The sequence below is a fragment of the Notolabrus celidotus genome, chromosome 3 (genome assembly GCF_009762535.1).
Source record: "Notolabrus celidotus isolate fNotCel1 chromosome 3, fNotCel1.pri, whole genome shotgun sequence".
NCBI classification, from domain to species: domain Eukaryota; kingdom Metazoa; phylum Chordata; class Actinopteri; order Labriformes; family Labridae; genus Notolabrus; species Notolabrus celidotus.
Window position 1 is genome coordinate 5,052,205 of NC_048274.1, and position 21,073 is coordinate 5,073,277.

The 21,073-nt window shown below is 39.8% G+C and overlaps 2 protein-coding genes and 1 long non-coding RNA gene across 3 annotated transcripts; 1 reads left to right on the top strand and 2 right to left on the bottom strand.

Annotated features, from left to right (window-relative positions):
* Positions 1 to 1,615: 1,615 nt before the first annotated feature.
* LOC117810709 (secretory phospholipase A2 receptor-like) lies at positions 1,616 to 12,565 on the bottom strand. The gene is made up of 7 exons (XM_034680638.1): positions 12,527 to 12,565; positions 8,793 to 8,936; positions 8,379 to 8,585; positions 6,470 to 6,690; positions 4,557 to 4,870; positions 3,559 to 3,771; positions 1,616 to 2,394 (listed from the first exon to the last, which is right to left on the bottom strand). Exons 2-6 carry the CDS (start codon positions 8,927 to 8,929, stop codon positions 3,583 to 3,585), a joined length of 1,068 nt encoding a protein of 355 aa, XP_034536529.1. The 5' UTR covers positions 8,930 to 8,936; positions 12,527 to 12,565; the 3' UTR covers positions 1,616 to 2,394; positions 3,559 to 3,582.
* A 2,335-nt stretch (positions 12,566 to 14,900) lies between these two features.
* foxr1 (forkhead box R1) lies at positions 14,901 to 19,002 on the bottom strand. The gene is made up of 7 exons (XM_034680868.1): positions 18,745 to 19,002; positions 18,402 to 18,494; positions 17,815 to 18,056; positions 17,440 to 17,508; positions 16,132 to 16,259; positions 15,606 to 15,838; positions 14,901 to 14,993 (listed from the first exon to the last, which is right to left on the bottom strand). The coding sequence occupies exons 1-7, from the start codon at positions 18,863 to 18,865 to the stop codon at positions 14,965 to 14,967; spliced, it is 915 nt and encodes a 304-aa protein (XP_034536759.1). The 5' UTR covers positions 18,866 to 19,002; the 3' UTR covers positions 14,901 to 14,964.
* Positions 18,981 to 20,387, top strand: LOC117810876. The gene is made up of 3 exons (XR_004630867.1): positions 18,981 to 19,089; positions 19,191 to 19,437; positions 19,521 to 20,387. It is a non-coding gene; the product is annotated as an uncharacterized LOC117810876 (long non-coding RNA).
* The last annotated feature ends 686 nt before the right edge of the window (positions 20,388 to 21,073 follow it).

The window sequence follows — 21,073 nt, forward strand, 5'->3', positions numbered from 1 at the left end:
GAGATAGCAGTGCATGTTTTTAAATATCAAAAGAATAAAACCAACGCACTCTGTACACATCGTGCATCTCATACAGGTTATTACTCATATTATTTTTAGGATTGCAGAGAAAATTGCCCGTTAGGACTTTAGAGGATGACACCTAGTCTTAGAAATGTGTTCTGATCTTCAGCCTTTCTTAATGCTTTGTGTATTCAAACTGCGTCTACAGAGATCTGAACACTTTTAACATCAATGTCTCGAGTGATGTCATTGGACAACTGAAGTGAGCTTACCTGAACTCTGTAGGGTGCTTCTAATCTCTCCTTCAGGGAAGCCACATTAGCCACTAGCACAACAAGCATATGTCTTCTGACCTGTCTAAATCTGAGTTGCATTGTGGGTAATGTAGGCACCAGGCTTTTATGAGGCATGGGAATCACTACATTCATTTTGTCACAAATCTTAGATCTTGGCAGGTGTTGGTTTGCAGTTCTAAATCTGGAAAGTTCACACCAAACACTTTGACAAAGTAGAGGTGGATCAGGATAATGATCTCTGATGTTTTGTAAGGCCACTTCAGTTGATTTGATGTTTTAGGACTTGTTGCACTGAACACAACATGTTGCACCAAGTTGCTTTTCTTTGTGTTATGAGTTTCTTCAGGTATCTCACATCAGACACAGCTTCACTCAAGCAGGTTCAGAACTCTCAGGTCTTTTTAGACACTGGTGCATGCTTTTCAAAGAGGTTAAGTAATTTATTTTCAACAGTTCATCACAAATACTCACACGTACACACTCTCCCTCCACCATCCCGTTCATGCAGACTGGGTTTCAAAGACACGGCCTCCTGGAAAGGTTTCCATCTCTCGCTCATAACAAGCTCATGACACATCTGTAAAACATCTCAGTCTGAACAGCTGCCAGCTTCATTACAACCAGAGAGGGATTAGCTGTTAGAGACAGACACTGGTAAAGTCCAGTAACACTAACTACAAACTCCTTCATCCAGCTCTGAATACTCTTTAAGAAGTCTTTGAGCTTCTTTCACTTCATTCATTTATTCATGTTTAAAGTTAGAATCATCTCATCCTTCTCAGACTTTTCACTCCAAAGATAGCAGGACAGTAATCCCAGCAGCTTCTCAGCACACTGACGCTTCTGTTATGCTGGGCACGCCTGCTGAGTGTGTGTTTCAGTGTGTGTGTGTGTGTGTGTGTGTGTGTGTGTGTGTGTGTGTCAGAGTATATGTTTATCAGTCTGCCAGCAGTGACACTCAGTCCTCCAGCTGACTTCAGTGATTTACAGAGAGTGTGTTTCTCTGCACAGCAACACCCTGATCACTGACAGGAATCAGTTCCGTCTCCATGTTTCCATTGCAGCATGGACATGGTTCACTCTGAGTTGTGAGTGTATTTGGAGTGACCTGTTCATGTTTATTCCTTCATCTATCTCTTTTTGGCTTAAACAGAGTTGAACGTTTGAAATTTGAGTTCTCTGTCTCCTGCTTTAAACTTTTCCAATTCAAAAAAACATGTTTGAACCCTCCTTTAGGAAACCAGTGGGACATTTAGACTTATTTACTGATCCGTAATGTAAAACCTACTGCACACTGACCTAATAAAAGTCACATACAAAGAAAAATGTTTATTCTCATTTTATTGTACATTGAGATCACAGCAAGTCATTTTTTTTCTGAGTACTTAAATGTAATGCAAAACTGTCACTTCACTAAAGAGAGACAACTTATCAAATATAAAGTGGAAAAGAAAAACTTATCTGAAAGTTTGAACAGTTTCAAAGTTACATCTGAGGCTGGGTTCAGACTGCAGGAGTTTCAGGGATGACTTTTAAAAACCTGATTTACTCATCAGAAAAATCTGGTCTGTCATCGTGGTCTGCACAGCCTCCGTTTGGCACATCTCATCTGGTACTGTGAAGGGTTTTTGTACCCTGTCCTACAACCTTAAACTGCAGACACAACAGTCAATGTGAGAAAAGTCCTCAAGGGGACTTTTCCGTTTCCTAGCCACAGTAACCTTATTGCCCCCACCAAACACACACACACACACACACACACACACACACACACACACACACACCACACACACACCAGGGTTATATGTTACAGCAAACTAGCAGTTACAATCTCAACTACAAGTAACATTTTGTCATTTTCAAGACTTTTTAAACTTCTTCTTTCATTTTTTCTCAACATTGAAGCAAGTCGTCCCACGAGTCTCTGTTTTGTTCACATGGGATTACAAAACTCGACACGTGGCAGCCTGTTTCTCCCTCTGGCACTCTAGTTTGGACCAAGCGGCAATCTCCGGTCTAAAAATATGAATCCAATGCAGAAGTGCTAAAAACTGCAGTTCATAGAGGATCCGTTTGAGGCTGGCTCCAGAAGAACCTGAAACCACATACACGATCTTTACAGCAGAAATAAACATGTTTACAGCCTGGTACAAAAGACGAGTGTAGTCTGGATAGCTCATTTCTTGATCGGCACACACTGTACGGGGATGAATATTTTTCTAACGTGACAATTTCAAAGATATTGAGATTACAAGTCTTCCAATGAGAGGCACAGCTGACTTGATTGACAGGCGGGAACACTGTAACTGTTGGCTAGGAGGCGCAAAGCCCGCCTCTTTACGTCACAATCCCTTGACAGCAGCAATATGGATGCTGCCGCTGATTGACCTCAAAACAGCGCTTCAGAAACAGATGGGTGACACCACGGATACTACATCCATATTTTATACAGTCTATGGTTTGGACCTGATCTTGAATTTTTAAGGATTTCAGAACTCTATTGTTAACTGTATCCATGGTAACATTGTTTACATACGAGATCAGCTGTTAGCTGCCCCTAGCATGTTGATGCTAAACGATGCTAGGCCCGATGTTCCCTGCGAGCTGAGGAGAAGGAGGCAAGGACGACGTGCTGGTACTGAGGTGCAAGCTAAAAAAAGACGACATCAACCTGTCCTTCCACCCACCGTTATGGGGAATGTAAGATCTATCTACGATAAGGTGGACGAGCTAACCCAGCACCAGAGCGAATACTGGCAGAGTAGCATCATGCTAACAGAGCTAACACCGGACACAAACGCCACATTAGAAGGATTTAACCTGCTGTGGGCGGACAGGATGCAGGAGAGCAAGACTGAACGCACTGGTGAAGAAGGCCAGCTCAGTCCTGGACCCTGTGGAGGTGGTGGCTGACAGGAGGATTATGGCCAAGCTGTCGTCTTTGATGAACATTTCTTTTTTAGATATATATTCTGATAGATTAGATATATATTGACATAGAGTGGTCTAGACCTCCTATGTTTGTAAAAGCGTCTTGAGATAACGTTTGTTGTGATTTGGCGCTATACAAATAAAGATTGATTGATTGATTGATTGATTGATTGATTGATTGATTGATTGATTGAACTCTTTTTGTTTGAGCCTGGCCTCAGTTTAATAAACATCCATAATATTCTTCACAGTTTTATCCATCACCTGAGACTGTGAAGCTACTTGAATGGTATATATGCTAACTATGGTAAAAGCAGGAGGGGATCACCTGAGCAACCCCCTGACGTCTGCACTAATAGCGGTAACAGAGGAAGTTCTTCTTCTCCAAACAGTCTCTGTTCTTCATGTTGACGCTGTCGTTCTTGGACAGAGCTCCACAGTAATCCCACTTGACGGGACAGGCCGGAAGGTCAGAGAACAACATGTCAGCCCCGTTCACCCACCACCACTGACCCCCCAAGAAACGGAGGCCTGTCCAAACCTAAGAAAGAAGAAACAACAGATCAACCTCCACAAATGTGCCAAGACAAGTGGACTGCAGAACTGCAAAAAACAATCACCTGCACAAAAAGATTTTCCCTTTGAGAACATAAAAAATCCACCCATGAAACTGTTGACAGGACACCTGCAAATAAGGTCATTTATGACCCCTTGTATTATTCTCTCTCCAAGCTGTGAGGGTTTTAATGTTTGTGCATTCCAAAATCTATTTTTATGTGCGTGATGTCATCTCAGCGTGAAGTTTACTGATCTTGAGAGGACACTGAGTGAACTGGTGCTCACAGGGAAATAATGATGCTTATGAGCACATGCAGTGATCTGCACATAGCCTGCAACCAGAGAGAAAAGCGTTCCTGTGCATGTGCGGGGTGAGATGGTTTCACTGGGGCTGGAACGCTGCAGTACCACCACTTCTACATGTAACCTCTTGGTGCACCGGAACTTATCAGCATACTGGGACTTCTAACAAGCTGTCAGTACCCTTACATGTTCTCTCTATTAATCCGGAAATTCATAATAACACCTAAAATACATTACCCTTGGTGCACTTTGTAACCCTGCTGGCCTTCTGCAGGCGCTATATGATGCTCACTTGTGTGTTTTCATCAGAGAGAGTAACAGAGAGAAAACATATTTTTGCAGTGGTCTCTGAATCTTTTCTGGGACTGCAGTTTGGCTCATCTGCGTTATCTACCTTGACATAAAGCACCTACATGAACATACAGTATCTCATGTCTTTACCAGTATGCCTGAATATAAACCCACCTCCTCAGTGTCAGAATCCACAATGTTGGCAATCATAGTCTTGTGGTCTTCTCCGGGCTGCACGCTGACCAGTTCATGGCGATGGGGGTTCCCCATGGCCCGGCAGTGCTCCAGGGCCTCCTCCCAGGTCTTGTTCTCCTTCACCAGGATCAGGTTGTACCTGAAGCAGATGAAGGGGAGCCTGGAGGAACAGTCTCTGGGACACATTTGCTTTGTCTGAGAGAAGATGGTGGCACAGTTGTGGTTGTCTCCAGGCTGATTTGGTGACCAGTTTTTGTACTCTGACTCTCCTGTGCTCCATTTCCATGTGCCCTCTGCGGAACAAATGTTGAAACTTCAGTGACACAGATGAAGTACAATTCTGTCTTTTGAAAACTTTTTCTGAACTCGATCTGTGCGTGTGTCAGTCCAGTTTTCTGACAAATTAAATCGTCCTTTCAACAGTTAATTTCACAGTGAACCTTTGGGGCATAAAGTATAAACAAGGAATGTTTCAACAGCATGTAGGTAATCGCCTCGTCTGACGCCAGATAAAATCCCCTCAGGAGCTTTAATCAACCACCCACTCCTCCATGAGGCCAAAGACTGTAGACAGGTGTTACATTGAACCTAGAACAATAGGAAACAATACTCTGGCCCCCTTATGAAAGCAGGAGTAATCTAAGTACTTTACAATGTATAGTGAACAGTTTATTATAGATATATAATATAGATATCACAGATTATCACCTGGCTGTGTTAAATACTTGATTCTGATTGGCCAAGACCTTTAATGATTGTGTGTTACTTCTCGCACAGCAAATTATTGTCAGCGAAAACCTGATCCCCGTCACATTAAAACTATCAGTGGAAAGAGGTCTGTCACCTTAACCTGTTGACACTGTGGCGAAAACATTAGTTTCAGTTAGCATTCTAAATCGATAAACATGGAAAACATTTTCAATACTGCTTTAATATACATAGAGCCTGACACTTTCGAGCAGGGGTTCCCAAATTTTTCAGCCCACGACCCCCAAAATATAAATGCCCATGACTCGCGACCCCCACTGTCCCTCAAAGTGATTTAATGTAACTTAATTTAGCTGGTCTGCAGAAAATTAGCCTACCTATATGAGCACGTGTCTGTGTTTCCTGTGTCGTTATGAATTAACCCGCTGCTACTGATGCTTTTGATAATGAACTGTTCACTAACCCTAAACTTAGGAGTCATCTGGCAAAAAGAAAGGAAGAAAACTCATTACATTTTCTATTTTCAAGGTTTGATTTCAAATTTAGCTACTATTTTTGTCAATATTTGTTACTATGATAGGTGAAATGTACTATTTTTAGATAACTTTTGTCAATCAATTTTTTTTATTGTATATTTCAGTATTTCTTTATTCAACACAAGTTAACAAATTGTGAGTAATATAAAACCAACCAAAAGAAGAAAAAAAAAAAAAACTAATAATAATAATAATAATAATAATAATAATAATAATAATAATAACAAAGAAATAATAATAATTAACAGTACAAACAAAAAGGAAGATAAACATAAAAAACAAGGTAAATAAACAAAAAAAATGTAATTATTATTATGGAACACATCTCGTGACCCCCCAGGGAGTCCCAACCCACACATTGGGAACCCCTGCACTAAACTCATGGTTAACAGCTGATCAGTCTCCTACAAAGAGATAGTAGCTAAGTTAGCTAATATTAAGAAACGTTTTGATTCAAACCCTTTTTTGTTTATTTACCACATTCTGTTTTTGTCTCTGTGTATCCCTGTCAAAAAGCTATACTGCCTGGCCCCTCCTGACTATGTGTGGATTAAGGTTTACCCACACTTTGGAGACTGATTTGGCACCAGCTAAAGAAATAGCATGAAGATAGGTCATGCGACACAATGAAACTGTGATGTAGTTTACCTTCTCTGTGCAGACCAATCCAGGCAGGAAAGTTCTCCTCATGGATATTTGAGTTCAGTTTGGAGACATTTGGGAAAGCTGCCAATTCCATGTTCTTAGTCAAGCAGTACTGCTGGGCCTCTGACCATGTCATGGCCAGTGATATAAATCTGTAGTTTTTGTTGTCCTCCCCTTCATGACAGATGAAGAAAATAGTTCCTCCACAATTGGTGGCAAACATCCTTTCAAGAGAAATACAATAAACAAAATTACAAAGAGGTGTACACAACTGACTGTTAGTCATATGAGAACCAAACTAGAGCATTTTTTACTGTGTATGCAAGTGAATGCATTTTAAGTAGGATAATAAAAACTTTCTTTGTTGTAATAAAGGAGTCAAAATGATCCAACCACCATTATGCTGCATGTTGCGCAATGCACTTTTAGGTCCACAGATAGAAAGCTAAACCATGTCCTTTATTTTTATGTGATCTTACTAATAAGAAGCTGTAAGCGCTAACAATGTTGACAAAAACAGAATGTTTCCTGTGGCTTTTTCAGAAGGCCCTAACAGTGTTTCATTCATGATTTGATGGAACAGCACAACGACATTTATTACCTAACCATTAGGAGAGATTTTAAAACCCACTGGCTGTTGTCCCAACACAACAGGCAGTTGTTATCATGATTATGTATAATATACTTATTATATGCTTTAATGTTTTATAGGAGGTGTAAATATCCAACATGTTGTATATTTAAGATCTCAGGTTTGGGAAGCGGAGCAGTGAAATGGTAGTATTTACACCACACACTTGAGGATTAAACCAGAACCAAAAAATACGACCATATCTCTCCGGTTTTAGCTTCCTTGCACTGGCTCCCTGTATGTTTTAGAATTGATTTTAAGATTTTACTGATAACTTTTAAATCTCTACATGGACTTACTCCGAGCTATGGAGCAGACCTTTTAGGACCCTACAAGCCGACGCGTGCATTATGATCCTCGAGCAGAGATTTATTGTGCATTCCAAATACAAATATGAAAATAAAAGGGGACAGGGTGTTCAGTGAGGGGTCCAACACTTTGGAACCATCTGCCCAAGGAAATCAGGTCTACTGAGTCAGTGAGCTATTTTAAATCTCTTCTGAAAACATACTTTTATCGTAGAGCCCATTCTGATTTTATCTGAATTTTATTTTATTTTATTTTATTTTATTTTATTTTATTTTATTTTATTTTATTTTGTTTTATTTTTTTTATTTTGTTTTATTTTATTTTATTTTAACCGTCTTAAGAAATATATTTTAAAACAATTTTATTCCTTTAGAGTTCTTTTAGGGGAGTTTTATGTGTTTTAAAATATGTTTTATTTCTTTATCTTGACTTTTGTGATTTTATGAACTGCCTGTTTTATTTTGCTGCCCATGTGAAACACTTTGTAACTTTGTTTTTGAAAAGTGCTCTACAAATAAATTATTATCATTATTATTATTATTGATAATTGGGGGTGGCAAATCCGGCCTTAAAATTGTCTAGTGTGTGGTCAGCCTTAGTATTTCTCACCAGAAGAAATGTAATCATTTCACATCAATTAAATAATTTAAAATGAAATCAATATATGGTGTGAAAATACTACTGTTAGTAGCATTGGAATAAGCTGGATAATGTATAGTGAGCAGTATGTCATAGAGAAGGAATCCCTTCAGGGTGAGGCAAGTCCCATGCTAACCCTGCCCATGTTCCAATCCACCAGAACGACCCACTCACCCTCCATCATCCCCTACCTATTTTAAACAGTCTATGTCCCCTATGTATAAAAGATGACAGAAGACTGGAACCATTGTCTGCAGTGAGTAGGGTTTCTTTTCATGCACAAACTCTTGCTTAAGTAGTGAACATGCTATGAATTCTCTCCTGCAATATTACCTGCGATGGTGGAGAGAGTAGAAAGCACAGCGATGCAAGTTGTTTGTCTCGTTTGGCCCATACTTAAAGTTGGTGAGCTCATTTCCAACAGTCCAGGTCCAAGTATCATCACTAGATTTGTTCAGGCCGATCCAGGCATAATATTGTGAAAAGTGCAGTCTGTCTCTGTCTGACTGCGTATGGTAGAGGGCCAGGTCAGTGTGATGACTGTGAGGACAAAAAGAGACATTTTATTCAGAAAGAGAGATCAGTCAGACATGTCAGAGAATGTTTTCAATGCCACCCTGCTCTAATTCTCTTCACTGTTTTAAAATCCTTTGTGAATTTACAGTCAGTCCTTCATCTGCACGACTGTAACCACAAACTCTGACTCCTGACGGCTTCTGATGATGGTGTGGATAAAAAGTAACTCACGTCCTGCAGTAGGTTTGAGCATTCTCCCAGGTTCGGTAGCTATTATAGTAACGGTAGGTTTTCCACAACACTGATCCCAGTCCAGACACAGTGCTGCTGAAGAGGAGGAGCAGGATGATCTTCATTGCCATCATCATCAGACGTCTGTTAAACAGAAGATATCATATTGAACCCTTCTGTGCTATTTCAGTGAGAACGATCAGATTTTATATCTCAAAAAGACTGAAGGATGAAAATGAAAGTGTGATTGCTGTAAAGGCTTATAAAATCACTTCTCACACACCAATCAACAACAAACGATGTCAACAAGTCTCATCAACAGCATTGGGATAATGCTTTACATAGGATTAGGTTAGAAACACAGACTAACCTTTACATACTGAAAGATGAAATGCAAAACAACCTGAAGGAGAGGTACAGAGAACTAATAGGTAGAATAAAACATGTTTTAAACTGCTCTGAAAACTACATTTTCTAACTATCTATATGTGATATGAAGTTATTTATAGGAGGAAAGCTGTAAAAAATGATGTTACTATTTAGTGAGAAAGGAACACCAGAAAGGTGAAAATGTATTTGAATGTGTGCTGTCTGATGGTCTAACACCAGCCCTCCATAATTTAAACCTTTAACAGCGACATTGATCCAACAAAGATTACTCAATTACTCAGTCAATTATCAAAGTTACATTTTAAATATGAAAAAACTTCTCTTAATATAGCAAACAAACCAGGATCAATCAATTTCCCTATGCTTTTCCATTCACAGCAGTCAGACTGAAAAGAAGAGCTGGGATGCTTAAAAGCAATTTAATGCAACTTGGAGGAATTTACAACATAAAAACATGCAGAAATCCCCTCACAAGTTTCTTTACAAAATAGAAAGTTGCACTTATTTTAAGAAACTAAGCAAGGTCATTTAATTCATCACATCAATGAAGTTCTTACTTTTGACTCTTCATATCTTTAAATAATGTAAGGCAAGGCAGCTTTATTTGTATAGCGCATTTCATACAAGAGGGCAACTCAATGTGCTTTACATTAAAACATTAAGAGCATTGGAAACATTCAGACAAGCATAAAAGAGCACAATTAAAATGACAAATATAATGAAACATAGAAAAGAAAAGGAAAATAAGAATATATTAAAAATTACATTTACATTTGCATTTTAAGTGAGTTAAAATAAGCTAAGATACAAGTGGCAAATAAAAAGGTCTTAATCTTTTATTTAAAAGAGGTGAGAGTTGGAGCGGACCTGCAGCTTTCAGGGAGTGTGTTCCAGATATGTGGTGCATAATGACTAAACGCTGCTTCACCATGTTTCGTTCTGACTCTTGGGACTGAAAGCAGACCAGTACCTGATGACCTCAGAGGTCGAGGTGGTTCATAAGGTAGACTACCTTATAAGGTAGACCAGTGTTTTTCAACCTTTTTTGAGCCAAGGCACATTTCATACATTAAAAAAATCCTGAGTCACACCGCCAACCAAAGGTTTTACAAAATGACACATTAGGCTCTCAGTATATGAATCTATTTATCTGAGAGAGGGACTTTGGCTACTTCTTTAACTGTGTCAGGGCGAAGCATCTTATTTACAATAGCTTTTGCAGGTAGTATTAATGTCTCTGCTACAAAGTGTGGCTTTTTTGAGCTAGCTTTGAGGCTCTTGCTCTCAGTGTTGTAATTTTTTCTCATAAAAGTTGCCTTTTCAACTACCTATATTACGCTCTTCATCCGGGTCAGAATTTTGTCCAGGGCCCAGTTTGGAGTTTTCCTTTTTCCTTTTTGAATATTTATCCATCGCTGTTGTACGCCTACGTCTTATCACATACACCTCACACACGCGTCATTAATTCTATTGTCTTAAATTAACAAGGTCATTAGTGTGCTTTATGGCCACCCAGTGGATGGTTAGCGCAGGTCAGGACATGGACAAGAATTTAATTACTCCGCCAGTCACTACACTGCAAGCACAGACACATTAAATGGGAAATTATTTGCAGTATATGAATAATATTTTTTTGGGACTAATTAAGTGAAATTTGAAAATGTCCCACGGCACACCTGACAATCTGTCACGGCACACTAGTGTGCCACGGCACAGTGGTTGAAAATCACTGAGGTAGACTACCTAATGAACCCTCCAGGATCTCGCGGGATTTTTTTGTGATTGTTGCGGCCCAAAAAGCCTGATTTTGCGACAGCTTTTTGAAAATATTGCGGTGAAAGTTGCGATTTATTTTTTCCTTTTTTTCCCCCCCAATAACATCTCAGGGGCAAGTAAATACTCTAAATTACAGTTTTTTTTAGAAAGCATTCTTGATGTGGCCACTGACTGTATTTTGATTCTCTTGATTCACAGAAAAATGTATATTTACATTTTACATTTACGACGGTCCTTGAATGCACCTCGCAGCGACTGAGGCACAGAGTCAGTTCACGGCACTCTGAAATGAATCTGCATATTTGATGACAAGGAGTTGATCCAAACTTACTGAATGTGTCTGATGTATCACCAAACTGGAATAAATCAAGCTGTAGACGCAGACGTTTTTACGGTAATGGCTGCAACAACGTCAAACCTCAAATAGTAAACAGACGTCCCCCGGTTGTGTCTTTGTCACTAACGCACACCGGGGGGTAAAAATCCTCAATGAAGAGGAGACAGATACATGGAGGTGAGGAGAGCTGGTTCATAAAGCACACCTGCTGCAGGTGGAGATCAAGCGAACACTGAGCCCCTCAATCTATAAATAATAACGTTGTCATCGTCACTTGTCCTGCCTGCTGTCCCCTCTTTTCACCCGTCCTCTGTGCGTGTTTTGAAAAGTGCCGATCAAGTAAGGACTTACGTTTATGTTCCAAGGAAGTTAAATTGATGAGGAAACCGATGACGCACAGGGGCTGAGATTAAGGTAATTGGTCAAATTTGCGGGAAAGTTGCGGTGATTGTATAAAATTGCAAGACCGCGAAAAAATCGCGCTGATTGGTTGAATTTGCGTGAATAGTTGCGATCGCGAAATCGCAACTTCCTGGAGGGACTGGGTAGCAGCAGATCAGCAATGTATTTTGGGCGTAAACCATTCAGTACTTTATAAACCATCAGCAGGATTTTAAAGATAATAAGATAATATCTTGACTCATTTGGCCAATACACTGCAAACCTCCAAACTAAGACAGGTTTTTGTTTTATTTATAGTTAAAAATTGTCTTATTAGACTTCATGTGAGCAACATTCAATCGACAAGTCAAGAGAAAGGTCTTGTTTTAAACCATAAATTCTAAGTTGTAATGAGTACAAAAATCTGTACAAATGTACTTGTCGAGTTTTTGAAAAGAAGAGTTAGGTTTCTTGGGGATATTAATAATGTATAGTTCAAGTAACGCAACTTACTAGAAGATATATTTCACTCATTACAACAATTCAGGGCTTATTTTTGGTTTGTCGTTTCTTGAAATAAGACATTTTTTTCTGAACTAGTCTGCCTTGTATTAAGTTAAAAAAAGTTATGCTACACAAGAAATGAGCCAGAAACACTTGCCTTGATTCAAGTTTTAGCAGTGAGTGGCTTATATTAAACATAATGAGATATTTTGATAAGAAATCAACATAAATACGGTCAGTGAAATTTGAGCTTATTTAGTCTACCTCGTCATTTATTTAATATTGTTCATTACTCCTGAACTCAGTCCGATCTGAAGGGTCAGCTCCCGTGTTGAAGTTTTCTTACCTGCTGTGTTGTCCTGCTGTGTTGTCCTGCTGTGTTGTCCTGCTGTGTTGTCCTGCTGTGTTGTCCTGCTGTGTTGTCCTGCTGTGTTGTCCTGCTGTGTTGTCCTGCTGGGATCTGTTCAGCAAAACACACCCGATGATCCTTTTCAAACCTCCAAAATTCAGCTGAACTTCTCATTCGTGAGTCCCAGGTATCAGAATGCTCATTTAACTAGCAGATATGCTTGAATAAACTATCACCTCCCCTCCACAAAGAGTCTCTTAGAAGCATTTGATTATTGGCAAATGAGGCAAAGATTTACCTGCTAGATTAAATACAGTATACATTGTACTAGAGTCAGCCGAGAGCAAGCAAATCAGGGCAGCCTGAATTAAAATCAGCTCTTCAGTCTGTTTTCTCTGCTGTGCAAGCACTGAGCTCAAAGTAAACTCAGGATTAAACCTCACGAAATTTGATCAAGACTCAGATTTTAGACATTTGTGTTGAGCAACAAAGTTATCACACTTTATTCATTATCACTATTTCTTAAGCTCTCATTAAACTCATCAGGTAGAACCAGGATAAATGGTTGGTTGATATTTGTTGATTGCAGATATACTGTATCAGCATTGGGGTTGCAAAGGGGTGGAACATTTCCGGTAAATTTCCATGGAAAGTTAAGCCGGGGAATTTTGGAAATATTCCAAATTGGAAACTTTCCATGGGAATTAATGGGAATTGAGGGTAATTTAATGGAAAGGTATCATATCTGAGCATAAATATTTGTTTTGTTATAAGCAGACATCCATCCAAAATAATACAATTAAAACAGATTATTTGAAAGTAGAACTTTATCAAGTGTTAAATATTTTATTGAACAATCAATTCTTTCAGTGAAGAACAAAAACATGAATGTTGAGTTAAATATTACTCATCCCCCCTGACCCAACCCATTCAATTCAAATTAACAAAAATTAAATTCGAACAAAGTCCCATTTAAAATGTTAAATGAAAAGAGCCCCTCTCCCTCCAAAAAAGTCCCATTCAACACAACTTATTCCCGTTTATTCCCATAAATTCCTGTTAATTCCCATGTAAAGTTTCCAACTTTGAAAATTCCCAGAATTTTGCAACCCTAATCAGCATGTCAACCAATAAAGGAACAGAAACGAAACAAAATGCTGAAGATGTTTTGAAGCAGTAACTGCAGTTACTTACTTACTCCTGGAGTGTGCGATGTCACCTGATAACATTCTACCTGTGCCATCTCTCACATCAGGGATGTTCTGCTCTGTTCCTGCCCTGTGTAGCAAACTTGGCTCGCTTGAACACAACACCTTAAACACAATTTCACACATAAAGAAGCCCTTTAAAGCCAGTTTGAGGATGAGGAGCTCTTTGGAGGAGTCCGTGTCTGCAGGCCTGTAAGGCTTCAGATTCAGGAGTGTATGTCGGGGACCACAATTCTAAGACCTTTGTTGTTTGTTCCAGCCCTTGAGTTCACCAAGGACTGTATTTTTAGTGTTTTGTTTGGTTCTTGGCACATTCTTAATGTCTAATAAACACATTTTTTGTGTCTAACCGTAACCCTGACTCTAATCCTAGCCATAACTATAACTGCTACAACAACACAAGGGTCCTAAAGTAAATGGATGTGCTTATATAACACTTCCCCCAGTCTTCTGATGACTCACCGTTACACCATGTTACAATCACACACAGATGGCGCTGTGTCTTAGGTTAAGTGTCTTACCCAAGAACACTTTGGCGTTTTGACAACAGGACCTGATCCAGCCCTCAACCTTCAGATTGAGAGATGACTGACTACCACTGAGCTGCAGTCCCAGACCTGTGGTCCTGAAACTGTAGCTTCCTGCTCTGCAGACACATACTATTGTTTTGTTGCACTTGTACATTGGGGTGATTATTCAACAATGGGTGCCATGTGATTAAACGCAGAGACCAGCGTTCAAAAGGGGTACAGTTATATGTCAGACTGACGTTTGTCTCCCATGTCGCTGATTATCCAACCAAGAGTCAGAGTCAGGTTATTTTAATCCATCGACCACATAGTTCCTGATTATTGATATTTAATATTGTTTATGGAACGCTAAGCAAAGCCATGATTGTTCCACGACAAAGAAGTTGATTGAACCTTGACCACAGTGTCGTGAAGGATATTAACTGTTTGATAAATTACAGTTCTGATTATTTAATTTGGAGGATCAGTCCACCTCACAGAATGAATATCGGACTTTTATGCTCAACAGAACATTTATTTGGGAGTGTTCACTTAAATATCTTCACTATACCTGAATACGTTTTTTAAACTCTTCAAATATCCAATAGAACGACACAAAAAACATTCATAAATAATTTACAGCTCAACAAAAACCTCTCTGCATATTAAGTTTTATTATGCATTGATTTAATCTCTTGGTCTTCTCATACAACTGCAATCACATTGCAAATAAACTTTGAATCGTATCTGAAACAAAAGAAAAACATACATTAGAAGAAACATTTTGCGCCTGTCTTGTTCAACAATAAATCAGACAGTAATACCACAGACATCTATATCAGCTGATGCAGGGAAAGGGCCTCCTGCATCATGACCGACTCCACCCACACAGCACACACATTACATGTCCCCCTCTCTTCAGGCAGGAGGCTGAGGAGCATCAGGAGCTCTTGCTTGTTTTATTGCTCTTGATTGTCTATTTCTTTTCCTTTTCTCTTGAATCCTTGAGTTCAAAGTGTTGTGATCTAAATCTTGAGCAACAAATGGCAGCTCACAGACTGATACCCAATCAATTATTTGGTTTGATTTGTGCTAAGGATGTACTTTGGTAAAAATCCAATCAGTTGTTTACATTTTAAAAGTCCTTGGAAACTCAGTAGTAACAAGTATTGGTAAAGAAATTCAGAGTAACAACTTATTTGTAGATTATTTCTAACCTAAAAAGGTCAAAGTGTCAAGCCACTGTAGCAGTAAAGATGAAGTTGTTGTAGTTGGCCTGTTTAATAAAGACGACCTCAGTGTTAGCATCACTACATTGAGATGCTAAATACAGTAAGACTGCTGATGAATGTCTCTCACCCGGTCGGGACATGCTCATCTCAAGCTGTTTGAAAGATTCTCCGGTCAACGTGCGGATCTCGTCCCTCAGCCGCCGGTGTCCATCCAGAGTCAGGTGCCAGAAACAAGACTTCCTCTTTCCGTCTCTGCACAGCTGGTTGCAGGTTTTGCGGAAGCTGTTATTGAAGCACAGGTTGTGCCGGATGGTGTTCTTCCAGCCATCGGGAGCCGTCTGGAAGAAGGGGAAGTGCTCTCTGGGAAGAGACAGGGAGCATGAAGGAGCTCTGAAGCCCTCACAGCTTGGTCAATGTCCTCACTCATCAAAATACGACACAGTGGGAAACACTAGTGTACTATTTGGACAATTAGACATACCCATCACCCTGCCTTTCTTCATAATGAACTCAAGTCTCTTGTATAATAATTTTAGAAGCCTGATACTACTAAAAGAGTAAGCATTCAGTTATCCACCATTGGGTGAATTTTATAGGTTGAAGATATTAAGGTCACAAGTTTGCAACATTACAGGCAACTCTCCAACTCTGACCTGGTGAAGTTGTAGATCTGCTGGACTTTGAGGCTCCCTGTGTGGCTGCTCTTCAGTGCCAATGCGATGAGGATGCAGTAGTTCACAGGAGGGCGAGGCCAGCATCCTGGCTTCAGGGTCTTACTGTCCTGAGGAGGCAGACACTGATGAAAATCTCATACATTCTAGTAACCGTGCTTCTGCATGACATTTTCATTTAAATATGACGTTATTTATCCTGAGCACACGATCCCATTTCTCTTAAAGTTACAGGAGATCTTAAGTAAAGGGCAGTGGTGGACAAAGTACACGTCTTCATTACTTAAGTCAAAGTGTAGATCCTCCTTGTCAAATATTACTCCAATACAAGTGAACGTTGTGTCGTCAAACTATGACTTGAGTTAAAGTACTGGAGTACTTGCTTTTAAAAATACTGAATTATTCAAAGTACTTTTTAAAATATCTCAAAACGTATTTTCACAAAGCATGAGTGCAGTCAAGAATGCATGGGTGTACATTATCTAGAAAACATTATTTCCTATCTAAAAAGTGTACCATGAAATATAAACTAAGTTATTACAAGCACAGACAAGTTTCAAATGTTCATCTGGCATAAAACCAGTGTGTTAGCTACAGACCTCCACATGCTTTCTCAGGTTAGATGGTGATGTTTTGTCGGCTGTGATGAAGTTTGTGTGGTAAACAGATCAGAGATTTACAACACCAATCATTCTTTATTTCAACACCTTAAATGTGGGTTTAAAAGATGGCTGTGGTGCTCAGGTAGAGAATCATCATCCTACTCGGTCATAGCCGTCATCACTACGACTAAATGAACAGACTTATCTGAATAACGTCTGATCTGCATCTGATCTATGCTCAACTGAGGTACGGCTTCACCACTGAGACAAACCAAACACAAATACACAAACAGTTTACGGTCTTTGGGATCTGATTTCAAAGAAGGAAAGACAATTGCTGACTTCAAAGCTAAAGTAGTGAGTAACTAGAGCATTGATAGAAATGTAGTGGAGTCAGAAGTATGATATTTATCTTTCAAATGTAGTGGAGTAAAAGTAATAAGTACCCCCCAGAATAATACTCAAGTAAAGTACAGATACTCAATGAAATGTACTTAAGTACAGTACTTTACTTTGTTACTGTCCACCACTGGTAAAGAGTAGTACTTTGTTGAGCTGACATGAAACCTCCCAAACACTTAGAACAAAACACTTTAACATTTGATTTTCATGAGAAAAGACCTTAAAAATGATCAAACATCTTCTTCCTCCTGACATTATATGATCAGAGACAAGCCTGTGTTTTTACCCTCGCCTTGGTGGTCCTTCCTTTCCGTCTGTTCTTGGTTGGTCGACAGGAGAGGTCTTCACTGCTGATCTAAAAGTAAGTGATGTTGAGATCAAATTCACAAACACACACTGTCAGGCTGCAAAAATGTGAATTAAATCCTGTATTAAAGGTTTCTGGTAAAATATAGGACTGGGGGTAGGGTCACCTGCATGTGTGTGCACAAGAGGAGCAAAATACAGACCAGTACTGATTAAAAAACAGCTCTAATCTGAACGAGAGGTTAAAAAGATACAATAAAATGGCTTCACTACATTTAAACCTTTACCTTTAAAACTGTATCTTAATGGGCTGTGAATGTGTATAAGCTGACAGTGTATGTAGTAAATACTGTACCATGTAGTCGGTAGAGGAGGACACAGATTGCAGCTGTTCCTCCCGCAGAGTAGCATCACGGGAGGTGAACATGTGCTTCTCTGAGTTCAGTTGTTTAGTCTGTGCAGGATCCCGTTCAGAGGTTTGGATTTCGTCAGCAGGTTCACAGACTTTCTGCAGGTCCTCTGTGTTTGCTCCATACCGGATGGGGCAGGCGATGTTAGGATTGACCAACAGCCACAGGTTCGGCTTCACAAAGGTGTCTGAAGGACCGAAGAATCACAGCAGACTTCAAAGATGTCACAACAGTCAGTTTGGATGAAGCTTTTGTAACATGATATTGTATCAAGTGAGCAAAGCTTTGTAAAAATCTGACACCTTATTATAGAAACTAAACTACTTTGTTCCACTATTCTACTCTCACACAAATTCAATGGTGAGGTAAAATAGTCATCTAGTTCAAGTTGAAGACAAACAAATGTAAGAAGCTTTAAATCTTTCATGCTGCTGAACCATCAACTTGTTATAGAAATCACAGGCAGACAACAGCAGGTGCTGCACTGACGGCCACACAGTAATGTTCATTGAAAACATTCCTCACAGCTCACCTGAAGTTTTATCATACCAGATGAATTCATCTTTCCTCCTTGAAGCTCTTGCAGAAGGCCTCTGTACCACGTATTGATCATTCAGTTTGTCGTCTGTTGGGTGTAAACACAGAAACAAACAGTACACAGTGACAAGCTGTGTGTTTTCTGCGATTTCAAACCATTTCATTACAGTTACCGTAGTTTGATGCATTGAATGTAACTCATATATTTCAGTATAACTGTAATAATAATAACCAGATATTTGAATGTGACATAAATTGAGGAAAGATAGAGATTGAATGGTAAGCATCCTTTAACCTACAGTGAAGCTAAACAACACAAACAGGAGAAAAACAGTCACCATGGTAAAACTGGTCACCGGTTGTTGCCAGTTTCAGCTCCTTGTCCATGTCCCAGTCCGTCAGACCGACAGAGCAGTGCAGGTCAAAGAGCCAGGCCTTGGTTTTCAGCTGTAACGTCATAGCGGTTTATTTCCTTTCAGTTTGGACGACACTCTTTGATATGAACCACAGGTTTACTTCTGCCTGCATGCTGCTGATACAACAGCTGGAGCTGAACAGCCTGATTGGACTCAATTAGATCTGAAGAGTCCAGCCTGTGCTCAGTCCCACCTCACAGGCAGATATGGGTATTAATGGCTGATTACAAGGTGCATGGAGGAGAAACAACTGACAATCTGAAAACTGTAAGCAGCACTTCTGTAGAACACAAATATTTGAAGAAGGCAATATAATCCCAAGAGGAAATTCAACTTTGTCACTCTGTCATCGATCATGCTACTCATAGGCCAGAAACACATGTGCACATGCTACCCTGTGGACATGCATTGAAAGAGATGTCACAGCGAGGGGGCTGCACATGGACCTGAGGCTCTGCAGCAGTGCCCGGGCAGTAAACTGGCAACTCCAGGACCAGTCAGACCAACATCCTTTAGTCTTAGGACTTTAGGACTTGAACCACCCACCCCTTAGCCCAAGTCCCTGCAGACTGAGCTACCGTTGCACACAGCATTTGGCCTATAGAACCAGTGAAGGTACATCAAATCTATTGAGGATGGTTGGTGTTTGTTTTAATGGGAGTTTCATTTAAATCAACATCTCCTCTTTTCTCTCCCAGTTTTCCCAGCTGACCGTTGAGTCGATTCCTGGACTTAATAAGTTAGAGCTTCTTGTTCTGGTTGAACATGCGTGTCAGGTTGGCCGGGCGTGGCACTAAAGAAGCACACTATGCATCACATAGTTTAGATAATCAGAGGTAATGTTTGAAAGTCAAATGAATCCCCTCCTTTTTATCTCGTGAGCTGATGAAAACTGAACCAACCTCTGTTTGAAAAAGCTCATGAGGTTCTCCTCCGGCTCTCTGCATTGAAGTTTATTATGTGTTGAATATGTTTAATACGAAACTGGAGTGTCTGGAACTCATTTACACCTACCAGTGAAGAATGAAGGGAATTTAGTATCAAACTATCCGACTCTTTAACATCCAGATGGGAAACTCTTGAAGACATAAGACTCAATGAAATGACAATGTGAAGGAGGAGAGAGAGAGGAAGAGGAGGTTTAAAATACAGGAATGTAGTTGCCAGTCTTGGCACGGTGCCGCTGGACGATGCACTCGGCGAGCCACGCGATGTTCCTGCACTCAGCTCCTTCAGCTTGACGTAGGCGTAGAAAACTGACTGATTACAAGCTGCATGGAGGAGGAGAAACAACTGACAATCTGAAAACTGTAAGCAGCACTTCTGTTGTAAAAACGATAGAAGAGACCAATGAGTGAACATGACAGGCTGTTATATCCTGTGTTGTTTTCGCTTGGTGCTGTGCTGTACTGAGTTCTGAACAAAAAGAGAATTATAAAATCATCTGTGGTCTCGGCTCAGACATGAGTTGAGTGTTGCATTGCGGAGTTGTTTGATGGGGGTCATAGTGAGTTAACATATTTTAACATGCCTGATCCCTTTTCATTTTGTAATACCACAAAATAATTACCTCAAAAAATCTATTTAAAAATATGAAATTAATTAATTACCAAAAAATGACTAAAAAAAAAATAAATTAACCGATTACTGAAGGAATTAATGGATGAATCAATACATGAATAGGTATGTATGTGTGTGTATGTACAGTTGGGGGGGGGGGGGGGGGGGGGGGGGCATGGAAATGTTTTCACCCACAAAGGGGGGCCCTGCAGAAAAAGTTTTGGGAACCACTGCCCTATCCCTTAGTATTTATCAGTGGACATAGTCCCTAACCTTAACCCTTGTTTTTTTGTCAGTGGATTTAGTCCCTAAACCTACCCGTCAGTGGACTTTATCCTTCACCTTAACCCTTGTTTTTTTGTCAGTGGACTTAGTCCCTAGACCGTTTTTTTTTGTCAGTGGACCTAGTCCCTAAACCTAACCATCAGTGGACTTTATCCTTCACCCTAACCCTTGTTTTTGTCAGTGGACTATGTCCCTAAGCCTAGCCAACTAAAGATTTCTTTATTCATGTTTCCATTCATCGTGTCTTCCTGACAATACTTATGCACAACCAATTTGCCACAGAGGGATGAACTTGTGCATAAGTGTTGTAAGGAAGACTTACTCCCCAGTTCATGGACTCAGCAGCATGATGGCTGGCAGTATGAGTATCTGGCACCATCTAGTGACATAAAGAAGAATGACAATG